Here is a 19,644-nt window from a genome sequence, read left to right as displayed (position 1 = left end):
CAAAAAGATATTGTAACTAATTCAATTTTTTTTTCTAACTTTACGGTCCATGTTTGTTATGGATCCAACGTTAATTCGATTGGTAAACTCTAATTAAAATCATATATTTTATTTTAACTAATTGTCACAAATTTTATTGTTGTGAAGAATAGTTGGTTAAAATCATTTTTTTAGAAGTGAATTGATTCCTCAACCACTAAAATCGTGTTTGCCACCTAAATTATTATGTTTTAACTTCTTGAATTTTGGTACACTCTTTTCTAAATATAGTTGGTCAATTTTTTCGACTAAAAATTTTTCTATACTTTCGACAAAATTGAAGTTCAATATAAAGGAGATATGTACATCAATTTGGTCTTGTAAATATGTCTGTTTTATTTTATTTTTATGGTTGTGCTTTCACGTAATTTGGGCAATTTTTTGTTGATTTTGATTTAAACTTATTTAAAACTCATCATCGATATGCACTTGAATGTCTTGTATACAAATATTTGTTTTGAATTATTAAGTATGGGTATTTGATCATTGTAACATCAAACGCAAATATGTTGTTAGCAAATAAAGATTTAGATTTAATTTAATTAAGGTGAATTGATTTGTTCTGAAAATATATTTTTATTTAAAAAAAAATATTTTATATCCTACTGTTTAATTTCTATTTGAAATTAAAATTGATTCACATGAATTTTATGTATAAAATTTGTATTTAGAAATATATTTGATTATGATATATATATTTGAGGAATATTTGGTGTATTTTAAAGATGAATCTCGTCTTTTGTTATTCAATTTGGTAGTACATTAAATAAAGGTTTGATCGTTAATTCTGATAAATATTGACTCTACAATAAATGGTTAAAGAATCATTCATATGTAGTGAATCAATAGTGGTATGAATATTTTTTGATATATATATGATTCAAATTTATTTCATTTGAAATTGAATATTTTGGTTGTAGCATGATTATGATATTTAAAATTTATTGTTATTAATTTTTTTAACAATAATATGGTTTCAATCATGCATTTTGGAAGAATCGGGAATATTTTTCATAAATTATGATGCAAGGAATCAATGTTAGCATTGCACTTCAAAAATAAATAAATTATTGAAGGCTCCTGAATAACTAATTTATTGTTACATTGAGGAAAAAAGTTAAACATTGAGATTGCATTCTCATAAAATTTTAATGTTAAAAATCTCTATATTACGAGATATACTCTGGAGAAAATAAGTGTAGTGAAAATTTTATTTTGTCTCTTATTTATAATACACTTATATTAGTGCAATGGAAGCACATATTATTGTAAACCTGAAGTTTACATATTATATTATTTGTGCAATGGAAGCACGTAATATCGTAAATCAGAAGCTTACAAATTATATTAAATTTATTGTTGGCAAGACTAGTTGGGTTGTCATTATGATGCATAAACTAGTTGAAAAAAATAAATTATTATGGATATATATTGAAGAGTCAGAAGATTCTTCAATCTAGTGACTTTTGTGTTACTAGTTCCTAAGGGAAGTTGACAATTTAAAGGAATGAGTGTCTCGTCTATATAAGGTGTTATTTAAATTAATACACGGATCATGTGAATCACTTGGATATTATATGATTTGAATTGATGCATTAACTAAATGATCACATGTATATTCACTATCAGAAGTTTATGAGATTATTTTCTCAACAAATTTGACTAAGAGTTTATTTTCTGAAATTTTTCAGAAATCATTTGATAAGTATCATTTTTCAATTGAAATTGATATTGAACAAGCATATGCTCATAAAATGGACTGGAAGGTCCATTCTTTAGACGTCTAAAATTAATTGTATAATTGATACTTATCAGATTATACCTTATAAACTCTATTTTGGTTATGAGATAATGCCTTATAAACTCAATTTTGGGAATCAATAATTTTGTATATTGAGATATTGATATGCATAAAGCCAACACATTACTATATGTAAGTTCTCCCCTTAATTTATCATTGATTTAAGGTTAACAACCTGATATTTCTCATCTAAGTCAATTTTTAGATGTGTTGTGTATGTCACAATTGCTCCAATATAATGCCTTTTGATAAATCTTGAAAGAATATTGGAAAAATATATTTGATATAAATCTCCATCTATCATTAATTGTATTGAGCCAACTTGTTTACAGTCTAGTAGGCTGATTATCAATTGATGGTTTAGTTTTCCCAATATTAGGGGGAGATAGTAAGCAGCTAAAAATTGTGAACCTGAAGTTCAAATAAATTATTTGAAAGGAAATATTATTGTCTCTTCTTGATCCTCAAGATATAACTCATTTGCAAAGGTAAACAAATCTTATTAGCTGCTAATGCTCCAATCAAAATAGATGTCCATATCAGATAATCTAATATTGCAAATGAGTCTTCATCGTGCCTGAAGCATGATAGATCAATCGGTTCCAAATATAAAAAGTTTTGAATAAGAAAAGGAGCTTAAAGGAAAGATAACCCAAAACGAGGATATAGAAACTCTAAAAGAGTTTTCTGACATAATTGATTTTTCAGTTCCAAAAGAATTAATCAGGTACCTGAAACTTATAAAATATTGATAAATTATGTCATGAATAAAAGATCTCAATGGAATGAGATGGAACCAAAATGAAGTCAACGTTGACGTGTTTTTGCATATAATATAGCGCTATATGTGATAAATAATAATGAGGATCATGTGTTAAAGTCGACTAAAGATTATAGATAAAGAAAATATCTACAGAATGGAAAGAGACAATTCTACTGAAATCAAACTCGTTTCATGAAGCAGACTTTGTTTGGACTTGTAGTCTGCACACTTGAAGGTGTGAAGTTAAATGACTACATATGATTTTTCGCGCGAAAAAGGAATTAGTATGGTAAATTACATATATACAGAGTTTCATATGTTCACCTGAAGTGAATTGATAAATGTCTACCATTTATTTTAAAAGACATATTCACCAGAAGTGAATCCAAGAACTTTTTCATACTTGATTAAGTTCAGTAGCATATGAAAGGCTCAAATTATATGAAAATGTGCTACAATTTATTTGTATTATATGAAACTACTTGAAGGATTTCATTTGAGGGAAACGTACTATCAAATCTATTGAAAATATGACATCATTTGTCCATTTTAAGGATTTGAAATGAATTTGTTATAATCGTATATATATTAGAACTCCTGAAGAGATTCTAAATTTTGTTATATAAATGTTTTTATGGACAAATCTAATTGATTATGTACTAGAATGATTGTGATGTCACTTGATGTGAGTAAAGATCATGTCCTCAAGAAAATCATGAACAATCTGAATTGGTCAGGTGAGGACACGAATGCATTTTGCTTATTATATATATATATATCGTGATATTTTTATTTTTTTTGTCAATATTAGTAAATACAGATATTGCAGCAAAGTCAAACATACAATTTGTATCTTAGAGAAACAACAATATCATCCGATCATTTGAAAATGTTAACACTATGTCAAGGAAGTGGAGAATGATTTCACACATACAAGAAACTTGTGGTTTTCTAATTTTAAAAGGAGGTTCTTTCAACAACTCATATATAATTGTCTTTATGAGGGGGAGACAAAAATGTGTAAAGTTTTTTTCTTTTGTAAATTTCTAAACTGGTGATTGAATGCCTAAAAAACCGATTGATTTAATTACTCCCTCAATTCCTTCCATTTTAAGTGTCATACTAGTAGAATGATTTTTATTTATTTATTATAGTGAGAAATAATTGAATGAGATCTTAAATGTATTTTAATAATGTTTCATTTTGTAGAAATATTTGGTTCTTATGTTATAGTGAGAAATAAATTGAATAAGATAATAAATGATTAATATATTTTAAGAATTCTACCCAAAAAATATTTTAATAGTTATTAATATTTTTAAAAAGAAAAAAAAAATAGTGGTTAATTTAAACAATTAAAAAGTCTTACTAAAAAAAAAAAGACAATTAAAAGGTGTCAGTGTTTTTCTCTAAAAAGTATCGGTGGATGTGTTGCAAATGATCTTCATTGTTTTGTTCTATTTGCTATGATTTTTTAGCATATATTATCTTGACTAGATTGTATGTTATTTTTCTTCTTAACATGTCGTATTAATTCGAAGTTGGACAAAATTTAACCTAGTACTACTATATTGTATAGACACTTGTAATTGTAATAGCCAACAACTTAGCCACTCGAATTTGCACAACGATAATTCTGTCCCTTAAATTAAAGAATGTCACTTAATTTAGTCTCTTTACTTTTCAAATTTAGCACAACAATTTTGAAGTTTATGTCTGTCTTTTTTATTTTCAAGTTTTTTTGGGTTACCATGTCATAGACCCTTCCTTAGTGATATTTTTTTTCATAAAATTCAGGAAAGTTTAATTGGGTTTAGAACCTAAAATTATGTTGTATTATGTTGTAATCCATTATTGTGCCGCATAAGTGTAGTTGAATTGGTCGCTACCAGAGACATTATTTGCAGGGGCCGGGATTTGAAGCCTTGATTTCCCACTTTTTCACACTTAAATGTGTGAATCTAGCCACTAGAATACTTAATCCCGAAAACAATAAAAAGGCTGAAACATTATTTGAATCATAATCGTGTTTGTGTTGTTGCAATTATTATTGTTGTTGTTTTACATTGTAATATTATGTTGTTGAAATTATTGTTGTTCCATAAATGTAGCTCAGTTGGTAGCTACTAGAGAGACTAGGGTTCAAACCTCATATTCTCCACACTTACACGTGTGAATCTTAACCACTAGATTACCTGGGGAAAAAAAACCTGAATCGAAACATTAGTTGGTGTATGATCCGCAACAAACCAATACCATAAAACTCATATAGAAACTGCAAATTATGGTACATTAGTTTTTCTAAAATTAATCGGTGAAAAAACAACAAAATATCAAACCACAGGGGTTTTCTGCACAATCCACCAGAGTTTAGGAAGTCACCAATACTAGAAATTGGGTCACTCATCCTGTCATAATTCTATGGAATGCTGCCCCAACTAAACACTTACTAATGTCAGTATCTATTGTGATCTACACTCAACCAATAGACAAGGCGGTATTGCCAGCCTAACCTCTGAAATCAGGAATCTATTGCAAACAAGTCCCAACATGAAATATTGGGAAGAGCGCAAAAACAAAACTATATAATAAATAGGACAATGATGCATCTGTTCTCACAGCATCTGGTGTTTGTTTGAATGAATGTGCATGCGACACAAGTAAACATGCGCTCCTATTTACTCTCATGTTGATTAGCCTATAGCTATGAGTCCACCATTTCATCTTGCAACTCAACTGGGGCAATAAGCCCTGGAATAGAAAGCATTCTTTGCCGTTCTCTCTCTCTCTGAGCTGCGGCTTCTTCGGCATAAAGATCTTTGTTATCCTGCAATGTAGAGAGAACAAGTTAACAAACTTCAACGTGCTCAAATACAGTATGTTCCAATATATCATGCTACATTGTATGGTCAAATAAGCAACGAGGTAATTAAACAAGCATACCAAAGTAACCAGCAGTTATTGTCGAGAATTTTAGTTAATGTTACTTCCTTTTTTTGAAAACAATGTTACTTTTAATGGTTAAAAAAAACAACAAAAAGCATTACCTGAGCTGAAAACTCTTTTGATTGTATAAGAAAATCCCGTATGTGAGTTTTGAATGTGGAGAGGTCATTTGTGGACTCAAAAAGTCCATTAACAAATTGGGTAACCTGCGAAATTCTTGAAATTGGTCATCTATTCAGGCAAAGGAGGGGGTAAATATTAAATGTTTATCGACGTTTATCGACGATTACCTCTGCAGCAGTCATGTTGGGAAATGACGTGCTTAAAAGTTTAATTGTGTACTCGCGCACAAAAGCACCATTACTTGGGTATGGATATGAATTTGTAGCAGCATCCCATAGAGGCTCAGTCAGGGCACCAGATTCAGCCTGAAATGCACCAAATCCATTATTAAACATTTTCTCACTTCATAAAAGAAATTAAAAGCACAATATAGGCACCGTACCAGACATAATAAATGTTGAAGCACCAAGACATGCAATTTGAACCCAGGCTTATGAAAAGTGTCTGTCAAGACAGCAAATATCTCTTGCTCTATTGTCAAAAAATAAGTCCGATAAAACTGATTGCAGAACTCCGAAGCCTGTTTATCATACATAAATAGACATTCAGCCAGCATATTCAAAAGAAAAAGGGTATACTACCGAATAAATGAGGAAAGTAGAATCAGAGATGACAAGAAATCATGCATAACAGGAAAAACTACACACAATAACAAGAAAACTGTGAATCTAAAAGGAACTTTTGAAAATTGAGTGAAAGTTCTGGGGAAAAAAAATATATATATATATATACACACACACAAACATCACACCTGAAACTTGTTCAGCATCTCCAACAAAAGGTTCAGACCAGTTTCAGCAATATTTCTTTCTGTATGCCGAAATGCCCATATGATTGAATCCATAACAAACTTCAGTTGCTGGCATATATTGCAAACATCAGGTAGAGATACAAAATTTAAAAATAGTCACGGTCAACACTAAATGAGATCAAATAAATTGACGTGGTATTGGTTTAGCATGGACAGAGAGGAGCAAGAAATAAAACCTGACTTGACAAGCATATCAATGCAGGAAAACAATGAGTAGCTATGGCGCGCAGTAAAGAGAAAAATTTTAGCCTATGCTCTGGGTAATCTTCAAAGTTTTTCGTAATCATCTGTAAAACAGAATAAAAGGGGAAATATAGTTCAATTGATATTCCATTGCAGAATCCAATAATTTTACACCATCACATTTTTCAAAACTGAAGCTCAACACAAGGCCACTATCAGAATGGTGGTCGAGTAGATCACTCAAACCTAGCCAAATGACAAACACAAGTACTTACTTCTAGTGTACACTGGAAAACAGCTTCAAATATGTGCGGGATGTCTTCAATCATTGAAGCTTTATATCTACAAGTATGAGATAGAAATGAGTGAACATATTGATGGTAATTAAAACAGCCAGTATAAGAATACTCTTGTTTGCGGACAGGGGTAACCATCAGGAAGTAAGACAAAATTAAATGTAGATAGAACACAGAAGTTGGGTGCCTACATCAATTATAAAAGAAAACAACAAAAAAATGGGAAAGAAAAATTACATACTTATTTATAATTGTGGCAAAAAGTGACAAAACCTCTGATTCCCTTGCATCAGGCACATTCCTGGCATAATCTCCCAGAACAGGATCCATCATTGGTGGCACAAATTGTTTTCCAATTTGTGGTTGATCTTCAGCCTTGTCCAAAAATGTCTCAATCAGCTTAAGTGTCTCCCTCTTAACCGAACTGCATCAAGAAGATCACTTACAGATACGGTTCTAATTTGTAATCCAGTAGAACAACACCAACATAATCACAATTAACCTTACCGCAGAAGTTTAACATATGAGGTTCTAGATGTAAAAGGTGTCCCTTCTGCAATACTCTTTGATATAAGCTCACTGTACATCCTGTTGCAGGCAAAACGTACATGTTATTTAATATTTACTGAAACAAAAAATAACGTAGCCAAATTATTTACTGCCAAGACCAAGTCCCACACCAAAACAATGTAAAGACTTAAAAGTAAACAGAATATACCTGTAAACATTCAACATGTCCAAAAAGATCAATGTGATTTGAGGCAGGAAATATGTTCCTAAAGAAGATGCAACACTTGTATTTGTCTGCAATTCAGAAGTGACATCAATAACAAACGTATGATCATAAATTAGGAGATAAAACCAAGAAAAACTACAGACCTTGGAATTGACAAAGGTTAATAATTAATAAAGAAAGACAAAATTAATCGTGTTACTAAACATGTTAAATTTTTGAAATAGTTGCTTCATGACATTGTATTAGAGCATCTATGTGATAGGGACTTTGGTAATATGGGGTGCCCTAATCCACATTGAGTAGTATGGGATGTTCGGTGGAGTGGCTTGGTTCTTCCCCCATGATATGTAGCTATTAAGAGAGGATTCCCAAATGCTTGAATACTTGTCAATTGGTATGAGTCTGATTGATGGTGACTCAGAAAGGGCTACCTACGAATGGGTAGACCGGGAAGACCGAGTACAAGCAATATGAGATGCTCAATGAAGCATTTGAGTGGTTTGATTCCTCCCCCTTGATAGCCAACTTTTAAGGGTTCTATAAACGCTTGAATACTTACCACCATGACCAGATAGTCTGGAGTTTATTCATCGTATCCCACATTCTTTTAATAAAAACTGAAATTTCAAAACAAGTCCTACGTATTCTCTGCACTTCACGTCAAAAGAACTCTTGCAAGCAGGGACGTGCGGCATGTAATATAAAACTATTCAGAAATGTTCACCGAATAGAATAAGCTATCAGAATAAATGGTTCATGACAATAACCATTGGACATCAAAGCTTAGTGGAAACCTATTTCTGTTTTTTTTTTTTTTCATTTACTAATACTTGAGGAAAAACATAGAAACATTTTATCCCAAAATGAAAGCTAATGTGTAGACATATTTTATCCCCAAATGAAAGCTAATGTGTAGACATAAATGTTGAATTTACAGAGTAAAGATCAAACAAGTCAAGAAAATAATATTTCACAGATGACAAAAACGTGTAACTTTTACTTCAAATGTTCTTCAACAATGAAGAATGAAATAAATCAAAGAACATATAGCAGAATCATGCTAAAAACAACTGCAAAGTTATACCTGCAACACATTAAGCACAGTTCGAATAACATCTTGATCCTTAAGGAAATCAGCATTTTGACGTGCCTGCCCAATAATTTCCATCCATTTCTGCAGAAGAAAATGGTTGAGATATCTAATATTATATAACACATGGATGACTGCAAATAATGCAGTGTTCATTAACATAAAATCAAAAGATTTTGGTAAATATTAATTATATGGCTACTCAAGAAAGAACAGAACCTGATTTGGAAGCACCATCAACCGTTGAAGATATTCATCTCTCTTTTGTGAATCAGATTCTGCTTGAATCATGCTGCCAACCTACAACAGGATACGTGCAACGTAAGTACTAAGATAAAGTATAGTACAAAAATTTACAATCAATGAAGTTAAGATAAAAGAGAGAAAGATAGATACAGATTCATAGAAGGTGTGTATTTGATGGGGTTCAAGATCTGCAATTGTAGTTGAAAGGCCAGATAAAAGTTCAGACACGAATGGCTCATTTTCCCCAACCTGAAATAATGACCGCAGTTATGAACATGAAAGATTAGCAAACACTGAGAGCTGGATATGTGCCGAAGAGACCTGTAAGAGTCTCCTTTGGGAGGATAAAAAATAAAAAAATAAAAAAAAGGAAAAGTAACCCATTTTACCTGGGTGATAACAAATTTTCGCCTACACTTTTGGACTATTTTCAAGAATGTATCACAGGCCATATCCTGATATACGTGAAATGAGAACAAAGTTAAGCTTCAATAATTCTACTAAGCAGTAATTAAATACAGTACCACGCAATAAGTAAGACCGCATACAGTATACACTTATAGCACAAATACAATCAAATTGTAAACTTAAAAAAGAAAACTAAAGACAAGGATTCTTAAAAAACTAATACGAATTTTTGGCAGATTTCTGAGTTGTTTCTTCGAGATGATTTATAGAAATTATAAGGCATGAGCAGTAACAACTCAGAAGCAAACATGAAGTATTTCATATTCATAATACACACAAGAAATGTAAGATGTCAAACTAATACTAAAAAATAAAACATTTGAAAAAACAGCAACTCAAATTGTGTCATTTGACAACAACAACCAAGCCTTATCTCACTAATGGTCGGCTACATGAATCAAACAACGCCATAGCGTTCTATCAAAAACCATGTCTTTCTCCAACTCATTTATCTCTGGATCCTTCCTAATAGTTTCTCTTGTAGTTTTTCTAGGTCTACCCCTACCTCTAGTGATCTGACTCTCCTCCATCTGATCTACTCTCCTAACTGCAGAATTCACGGGTCTTCTCTCTACATGTCCAAGCCACCTAAGTCTAGTTTCTACCATCTTTTCTACAATAGGTGGTATCCCAATTCCCAACTCTCTCTCTAATGTCGTCATTTCTAATTTTATCTCGAGTCTTACCACACATCCGACGTAACATCCTCATTTCAGCAAAGCTTATTTTATGTTCATGTTGGTTCTTCACCGCCCAACACTGTCCCATACAACATCGCCGGTCTTACCGTTGTTCGATAAAAATTTCCCTTCAACTTAAGCGGTACTTTTGCATCACATAAAACACCTTGAGTCATTTGACATTACACAAAAACATATCATACATGAAAAACTACCACAGACTAGGTTTGTTTTATAAAAAATTACACAAGTATCACTTGAGATGACAAACATGTAGAGACTGGCAGAAAACCTCAAAGGAAGAAAATATTAACCTGAACTCCAGGATGTGTTTCATGCATAAACTCAAACAACTTATTCACAACAGTTTTTAGAAACTTCCAATGAGCTCTTAAAAACCGTGGGTACTGTCCTACGACATACCTGCCAACAGACAAGAACAAGACTATATATTATTCAACAAAGAAACAGGAACCTCAACAAACAGCAGATGAACACAAACAAATCTTACATGATATTACTTGCAATAACAGCTTTGTTATCTTTGCCCTTTGTTATTTCACATAGATTTAATAAATCACGGATGACCATAACCAAAAATCTGTTTTCCTGTACAGAAGCAAGAATTGATCAACTGAGCTATAGATGTTAAAAACTAAAAATATTAGATCCAATAAAAGAATCAACAAGAGAAAAATCAAATTGAAACGGTTGAGAAATGGATGTTATACAAGTAAAAATAAAAAAATATATTGGATAAAAATTGAGTCAGGAGCACACAGGTTTAAGTTTAGGAAAGAGCCATTTGAAATACATGTTAAAAGTCAGTTAAAGAAATACTAAAGACACCAGGAGACCACAGTAACAGAAATACCTCGACAGCCAAAAACAAAATTAAGTCCCTTATGTGAATTCACCAATTAAATAATTGTGTCATGTTCCCTAACAAAAAAACCTGGAAATCTGCTAACTTGCAAAGTAGCGGAAACAAAATTGTGCCAGACTGTTCCTATATCACCAGCTAATATAATTTTGGGCCAATGGTAGAATTGAGAAAACCATGTGTCATCATACTCCCACCAAAGTCATCAGTTCAAAATAGCAGCACTGTGGCTATGGAGGCTCTTACATATTTGCAACCGTCGAAACTAAAATTGCAGCCAACGTACCTGGATAATGTCACATTCCCTAACTAAACTGGGGTTGACACTAAATTTGTCCCCTGATTTCTCAATCATTCACACACAAAAAAAAAAAAAAAAAAAAAAACAATATGGCCCGTTTCTATTGAAATCTATTGTCTGATGGTTAGACCCAGTGAAACACTCTTCTCTCTCTCTCTCTCTCTCTCTCTCTCTCTCTCTCTCTCTCTCTCTCACTCCCTCCATCTTACTCTCTCTGCATTATGTTCTTCCTCCACAGTTTTCTGTGTTTTTGTCCCATCATCTTCCTTCTTCCTCTTTCGTTCACATTTTTAGTTATTAAACAATGTGTTTGGATTTTTCCTGTTAAATTATCATCTTGCCTTTTTCACTCTACTCTATTGTGTTTATCATTGCACTTCACAATCCCGGTGATTATGTCTTTGATTGATGATGATTGTAGATTTAAATTTAAACCAAGACTTCAGATAATTAATTATGAATGTCTTAATTTTGAAAATAAATAAATAAATCTATTGTTGAATGTTTATGTGCAGAGTCCCGTCATCCCAGTCCCACTATTCACCCACACAATGACAAGGGATTTAGAACAAGAATTCAGACAAGGTATGCAATACCTGCCCTGGACAAAAATTTATATGGAACACTCTTCGGGTTATTATCAGTAACAAAATAAACGAAGCAATAAAAGAAAAATGGACAAGGAATATATGATAATTCTTCATATAGAATGTAGATCAAACAAATAGTTTAATAGAAGCAATGGAAAATAAGCATTTGCTGGACAATGCATATTTGTTTGTTTGCAATACCTGTTCTTCGCCCATGGAACCTGAAATAGATCCTATTGCCCAGCACAATGTGTTCAGATTGTTCCATGTCCAATCCTTACCACTTAGTTGCTTGCTTAATTTTCCAAGCATCTGTACATTACAACACGTTAGTCCATTACATTAAGGAGTGCTTTTTATATAGGCACAAATAATAACGATTTCAAAACAGTTAATCAGTATATCAATATATCTGCATAACATTGATATAACTAAATCTCAGTCAGCTCATTAATTTTATTGTTAAAAGAACTGTGAAACACAAATATCTATCCTAATTTGGCCATTATATGAAAATTAAAAAACAAGCTTGTAAAATGATATATTTTATGACAGAGGTAAATGAAACAGTATAAATCTCCATATAACAATTTAAAATGCATACAAAAAAGAATTACAATGGCTTTTCATTTCCTGACAGAACAAGATAAGACCAGTTCTTTCTGATTCACATACCTGCTTTTCAGTATCATCGTGATCCAGATGTGACAAGTAAATAAGAGTTTCCCTCATAATCTATACAATGATTGAACTTGGATTAGTATGGATTGCTTGAAACAAACCTACTATTGAGATATTTACATAAAAGAAACTAATTCAAATCAAATACATATATTGACAGTATTTAGCCCAGAAATATCTCAAATTTAATTTGCATAAAACGACTAAATAGTTAATACTACTAAATGTATTGTGTTCACATCTATATGTTAACCTTATATTGAACGAGAACATCGCTGTCTTTCATGGTTTCACGGACTATATTCCCATTTTCATCTTCAACTATGAGAACTTCTTCTGGTTTAGCCATACGACAGATCATAAGCATTCTCAACTTAGACACGGGACCAGCATAAAGCTGTCGGCGCTGAAGAAGCTGTGGACCAAGGCCATCAACCATACCAGGAGGCATTAATGACACCTGTTTATTCGATTGCAAATACAGACCAATGTCATTCTATGAAAGCTGAAAATAGTACATCAGGTTCACAAGAGACAGTCAGCCTAAAATATCAACATTTCCAGCAAAAAATAATCTGCAAGATATAGTTCCTAATAACATAGTTGAATACCATTTTTACATAATGGGTATCCCAAAATCATGGTTTTTGGTTTAAGACCTACTGATCCAAATTATCTTGAAAATTCACCTTACAACAGTGTGGAAATAAATAAAAAACCAGTCTGGGCAGATTGTGTGCAACGGTTCACTTAATTTTTTACAGAAGAAATTTATTAAGAGATGGAAAATAGAGTTACATAGGAAAACAAGGATAAGAAAACATCATTGGGGGGTGGATGATGACAGAACTACCTGCCAAGTTACAAGCAAATAATGCTGAACAGCAACACTACATAAGCATTGACTCTCAATGTTCCATGTGAATATTAAAACAATACCAAGTACGCTAAATGGGAAGAATCCTTTTTTTTTTTTAGGTCAAATGGAAAGAATCCTTTTGTGCTACACAAAAGTGTTTGGTGGGAGAAAAGAAATTGTGGATTTTAGCCATCAAGGAACAAGGATTTGACACATCATTAGAGAGAGTACCTGTGATCCCATCATGTTTGTGGCTGCTGCAGCAGAATTCTCCAAGCTGCGGTGTGGCTGAAAAAGTTCTGAAACCAAAGTATTCCAGTAGTCCAGACAGACCTGGTATTTTTACAAATTAAAGTAATACATGAATATTGCATATACAGAACTCATGCAAGATAAAAAGTTGGGATGCTTTTGAGGGCAAGAGAGAAGAAAGCTTTATCAACATAAGCATGAGGAATGAGCACTTAAGCTCGAGTACTCATATCATTAACTATACAAAGCAATGAAACATATTATTACAACATCATACCTTAAAAACCTCAGTATCGTCCACATATGAGATGTTGATGAGATATTCAAGACCCAATAGTAAAGCAGAGATATTCTCTTGTGTGGATTCTAGAATTCGTATGTGAACCTGCATAAACAGTAAAAATGTTTATAGAGTGTAATAGCCATCAAGCAAAAAAGGGGAACATAAAAAGGGGAACATAAATGGAAGCAAAAGAGATGAGGAGGAGGAGGTGCTACACACATATGGAAAAGGAAATTTCGGCACCACAATATAAGATATAAAAATAAGGGTCCATTTTAAAATATCCCACCACAAGCATGATATCGTTGACAATGCATAAAAACTACAGTAAGATATTAGAGTGGAAAATTCAGATAGAAAACAATACAAAAATTTATGTATTTGAGTGTAAATTCTTGATCAAAGAGATCAAGGAACAATTGTTTATATACATGTTAATCCTGCATTAACAGTGGTGCTTGTCCTACACACGCTGATAACTAACTTGAAATAGTTACAGATCAGTTAAAGCTTAAGTGCCAGCTACTTTAACTAACTCATATGCATGGCAATGGATAGTGAAACGGTAATAAAGCTAGTATGCTCACACATATGAAAAAATCCCATATAGGAAGGGAAAAGAAAAAAAAAAAAAAAAAAAAGGAGAGAGAGCGACCCTACCTTGAAAAATAAGGTGAAGAACAGTGCCAAATTTTGTATAAATGCCTGGACAGACAATGTGAATAAAAAGTCAATGTTAGACATCACAAACAATTCAGTAAATCAGGCTTCTTATATTCAGCAAATTGCAAAGACTCACCTGTTCATCACTTGAACCATGTGCATATGCCTCAGGTATATTTGTAGTAGGTGGGAGTATGCTCTGATGCATTAAACATAGTATCATCCCAAAATCAGCCACAAAAATTATAATTGTTTTACACAATCAGAATAGAACAAAACGGATACATGACTACAATGAAGCAAATAAACAAAAAGAAAAGTGCAGCATCTGCATGTGGAACAAAATGAAAAGCTATTTAAATTAACCATACCTGCAACTGAACCATGAATATGTTATACATCTTAACATATTGTGCATCATAGAAATTCCCAAATTGAAGCGATGCCACCTGTGAATATAAAAAATGAATGATAGTCTTAAAATTTTAAAGTAAATGCACAAGCACTAGGAAGAGGGACCATACCTCAGTTAAACATTGCAATGTCAGGTTCCGATATGCTTGCATTGTGAAAAACTTCAGTAATGTCTCGAGCTGTGATTAACACAAATACCAAAAGATCTCAGATTTCCTCCATGGCAGTGTAATATGAATTACACAAACGTGTATACCTACCAATGGTGATTCAAATATATAGCCCAAGGGAATCCAAGATAAGAAGGCATGCAATGTAGAGAGTGTTGCACGTATCAGCTCAGTTCGTTGGGAAACTGATAACACGAATAAGCATAACTCATGTATGAGCTGAAATTCACTGCAAACAACCATGTGTAATCCTTAGCAATGTATAGGTAGTCCATAAAGAGTAAGCGTAGACAATTTAAATTAAATAATTGAACTGCTGACAAGCTAGAGCATCTAAAGCCAGAACCAGTTAGAATATCAATAATTGAACCCAACACTTGAAGATTGTTTTTAGCTATGTGTCATGCTAACCGGTTGTTTAGGACACAAAAAAAGTAAATTCCAAGATAGTTTTACTATATTTGGTTCCTTAACACTTGTTAAGCATTTTCCATTAAATAAATCATCATCCCTGAAATGCACTCCATCCCTTTCCCCATCCCCCTACCCATGTGGGCTTCCCTAGGGCCCATTGTTGACCACCTCAATGGTGGGTCCTCTTTAGAACAAAAAAGTTTGCCAGATCTCCCGGTTAAAGTATGGGGAAATGAAATAGCACCCAAAAAGTATTAGGTTAGATTTCTTTTAAAATAGACAAACGCTATTAACTGTTACCTATTCAATGATTGTTTAAGCTCTTTAATCTTCAGCTGAGTCATCTCGCCTCTTGAAAAATCAAAAACCTCTTCACTCAAAAGCTGAAAGAACATTTCACAATGTTACTCATTGATTAAAGGAATATATTTAACATAAATGAAGATAAACTTACCTTCAATATAGCCATACAATTCTCACAAATAGTTTCACTGGTCTTAGCTGCTGAAACAAGGTCAGGAATAAAGTTTCGCCATCTCGCAGGCCACTCATGCTTCAGAATCTGCATATATGAACGATATATACAGATCATTATATAAATGTTACAAATTTTTAGGTAGTTACCAATACATGAAAAGATTACAAAGAAATCTTGCAAATCTTGATTTTTAAAGAGCAAAGAAAAGGAAATCCAAGTCCCCGTGTAAAAACATAAATAAACTGAAGAAATTATAACTTTCAACAAGATAAAGAAAGCAAATGAACTGAATAACAGGTTGAAATAACAGGAAAATATCACTCTAAATGATAGAAGGAAAATGCAAGGTCAATATTACCTGAACTAATATAATATTGAGTTTGTTGACATACAATCGCTCCGTTCGAAATGAGGCCTCGTTGCGAGATAGCTGTGCAAAATAGGTGAATAATGGAATAAAGGACACGTAATACAAGCATTGATACAACAACAAAGTAAGTTGGGCTAGCTCATGTATCAGCTTCCTCCATGTGAGTGATACCTGTACAATAACATCGGAGATGAAATTTTTCATTCCATCTCGCTGCTCAACCGGTAGTGCGTTCCATCTATATTTAATCACACCCTCTAGCACCTGTGTTAACAAACATAGAAAGAATATATACTGAGAAATGCAGTTAAGAATAGAATTATGGTAACAAAGTGAAGAACTTGTAGGACATTTAATAATCATTATTACTACGGAAGCACTGACAACCATGTTGGATGCAAAGGTAAAGATGAAAAACAAACCAAGTAAAGTGCAAACAAGCAAATGAAAATATGATACAGAAGTACAGAAATCTATAGTTTTATCCAACAAAGCAATACACAAATTAGTATTAAAGATTGCTTCTGATCCCATATATAGGACTCTGAAATCTCCCCCTCCATGTTCACCATGAGATCACAGGGAAGTTACCGGGCATCACACGTCAGTTGTGTTGGAGCATGTGGAGGAGCCGACACACTCAGATGATTACTCAATGTATAAAGTATTAACTGGGATATTTATTGTGGAAAATCTTTTTCTTTATCTAACAAAGCAATTATTTACCAAATATCCATGTTTACTGCAAGATGAAGAATAAACCAAACTGAACTAATTCAGACAACAAAGCAGAAAAAGAAAACAAAGTTCTTAAAGGCAGGCCCATGATGCATCCAACTGTGGGCCAGATCAAATAAACAGAGACTGGTCCGTCGAGAAAGGTTGTTTGATGGAACAGGGTTGTTTGATTTTATGAAATGCGGTCACATAAAGGGAAAGGGCGGGGTAGAATTTGCAATGAATAAAAATTAGAGCAGCGGGGTCAAATATTATAAAAATAGGGGGGCGGGATAAAATAAAAACTTTAGATAGTCAATCCCGGCGGGATCCTGGTTGTGGCACATCTGCACACAGTACACCCTCATAAACGCACGAGTCCCACACTGGTTGTGGTATTCTTCTTTTTTTTGAGTTTTTTTCATTCTAGGTAGTCAATCCCGGCGGGATCCTGGAGGAGCAGAGCATCTAAGGGAAAAACTGCAACGGGAATGTGAATCCCAGCCCACTTCTGGTTTGCAGCCACTCCAGGTGGGAGAGCGGGGTCACGGTTCGCGTTGTTCGGTTCCCACGTTCCCGCTCCAGTGTCACGATTCAGACCTTAAAATTTGAACCATTTGAAGGGCGATTTGGGTTTTTTGCACAACCCTAACCCTTTTCTCTCTTCTCCTTTCTGTCCTCTCTCTGTATCGCCGTTTTCAAACATAAACCATTTCATTCATTACTCTATATACATTTGCAAGGTTTATTAAAAATAAAGATTGCAACAACAATTGTGACCGCAAATCCACAATGTCAAACTGTCGAGGTTCGAAGACCTGAGCAGTTGGACGACGATTGTAATTCTATGCAATATCAAGTACCATGTTGCAACCATGATTTAAAACATTGGTAATCATTATCTAACAATATGATTACAATCTCAACTCATGTATTACTTGAGCAAAATAAGGTACATTTGCTTTCAGGGTGGAGTAGGGTTCTCGAGCATAAACATAGCTAAAAAACTAACCTGCAAAGCAAAGAACTTGGTATTTAGATTTTGAGTGTTCTGTAAAATATGCATGACTTGTAGCCACATGTCTGGATTATTTTGCAATTCCCGCAAAATCTGGTCAGCAGCAGTTCTCTGCATTACGTTTAGAACATAAAAAACCGTCACCAATAAGATTCAAGTAATTAAATTTAAGGTTTAAACATGATTTTAGTCTCTGCAATTAATAGGTTTTTTTATTAGATTCAGTACATCAAATTAAAAAAATGTTGTTTTTGATCCTGACATCATTCGTGGCACAATAAAATCATGTCGCATGGCCGAATAAGCTGACATTGGGGATTAAAAACAACATTTTTTTAATTTGCATGGACCGAAACCAAATAAAAAAACTTACCGGCAAATAAAATAAAAAAAGCGCACTATAATTGACGGGACTAAAATCATAATTAAACTATAAATTAAATTAAAAACACAAACAAGACCATATAAGCAGAAAATTAAATAAAAATATCAAATTTTATACATAATTCATACTTCCCTAACTTAATTTCGCAACTCTTTCTCAGTAAAAACCACTAATTTCTTCGAATTCGAAACAATACAACCCAAAAAAGATTATAATTAAATACATCAAAACAAATTCACAGTTAAAATAACAAATCAAAATAATCTCCTTGGAGCTTAATCCTCATAGTCGTTAATTAACACAGAATTTAACAGTACTAAACCCTAAACCCTAACACATAAAATTTCATTAACGTTTCATCACTTTCAAACACTGAACAGCACTAAAAAGTGATGAAATCGAAAACACAACTCAAACTAAACCAAACCAAATCAATGAAGAATGAAGTTGAACAGTGAAATAGAAGAACAAGCAATGGAGATAAACCTGTTCTTTAGATCCGGTGCCATAGAAGGCAGCAACAGTAGCATCGAGCAAAGGGACGTCAATGGGTTGAGATAAATCACGGAGTTTCTCCGCGGCCATGGCGAAGAGAGAAAGTGATAAACCCTAGAAAATAAGCGCCGTTGAAATAAGCGATTATTGGAAGATGTGAAAGAAGGGAAAAAGGGATGGGAGGGAAGAAAAAACGAAGAGAGGCGAAGGAGGGAGGTTTTTGGAGTTTTATAGTCCAAGGAAGAATAGCTTCAATTTGAAGCAGAGTTTGAATTTTTAGCTATTTTTATTATTTAATTAATTCATTAATCTTTTGTGAAAAATAAGTGTTTATCTTATGATAAATGTTTATGAATAAGTTGGTTCTAGATAAAATAGAATTATTTTTTTTTTTTTATGATTTCCAAGTTTTTTTTACATGTGATTTTGGATGGATACTAGAAGTTGAAATAGGCTTATAAATATGTTATGAGTTGCATTTTGGCCAGT

General features: G+C 33.0%; 1 protein-coding gene across 1 annotated transcript; it reads right to left on the bottom strand.

Moving 5' to 3' along the window:
- Positions 1-4,838: 4,838 nt before the first annotated feature.
- LOC11435528 (protein EXPORTIN 1A) lies at positions 4,839-19,405 on the bottom strand. The gene is made up of 32 exons (XM_003610810.4): positions 19,147-19,405; positions 18,270-18,386; positions 16,712-16,804; positions 16,529-16,600; positions 16,147-16,254; positions 15,993-16,075; positions 15,369-15,507; positions 15,219-15,287; positions 15,066-15,143; positions 14,831-14,893; positions 14,692-14,736; positions 14,026-14,133; positions 13,728-13,829; positions 12,891-13,097; positions 12,632-12,691; positions 12,158-12,268; positions 10,694-10,791; positions 10,497-10,605; positions 9,424-9,489; positions 9,185-9,283; positions 9,008-9,088; positions 8,783-8,872; positions 7,681-7,766; positions 7,470-7,550; positions 7,204-7,386; positions 6,942-7,008; positions 6,660-6,770; positions 6,424-6,531; positions 6,055-6,192; positions 5,840-5,977; positions 5,651-5,755; positions 4,839-5,430 (listed from the first exon to the last, which is right to left on the bottom strand). Exons 1-32 carry the CDS (start codon positions 19,243-19,245, stop codon positions 5,308-5,310), a joined length of 3,237 nt encoding a protein of 1,078 aa, XP_003610858.2. The 5' UTR covers positions 19,246-19,405; the 3' UTR covers positions 4,839-5,307.
- Between the last annotated feature and the right edge of the window lie 239 nt (positions 19,406-19,644).

The sequence above is a fragment of the Medicago truncatula genome, chromosome 5, assembly GCF_003473485.1.
Source record: "Medicago truncatula cultivar Jemalong A17 chromosome 5, MtrunA17r5.0-ANR, whole genome shotgun sequence".
NCBI lineage: Eukaryota > Viridiplantae > Streptophyta > Magnoliopsida > Fabales > Fabaceae > Medicago > Medicago truncatula.
The sequence above is the reverse complement of the archived record's forward strand: the minus strand, read 5'-3'. Positions and strand labels throughout refer to the sequence as shown.

Bases quoted from the DNA above. Each gene is read 5' to 3' on its own strand.
- LOC11435528 (XM_003610810.4), bottom strand. From the start codon at position 19,245: ATGGCCGCGGAGAAACTCCGTGATTTATCTCAACCCATTGACGTCCCT. The intron at 10,606-10,693 runs GTAAGATTTGTT...GTCTGTTGGCAG, and splicing joins GTTATTGCAAGTAATATCAT to GTATGTCGTAGGACAGTACC. The intron at 6,193-6,423 runs GTGTGATGTTTG...TATGATAAACAG, and splicing joins AGATGCTGAACAAGTTTCAG to GCTTCGGAGTTCTGCAATCA.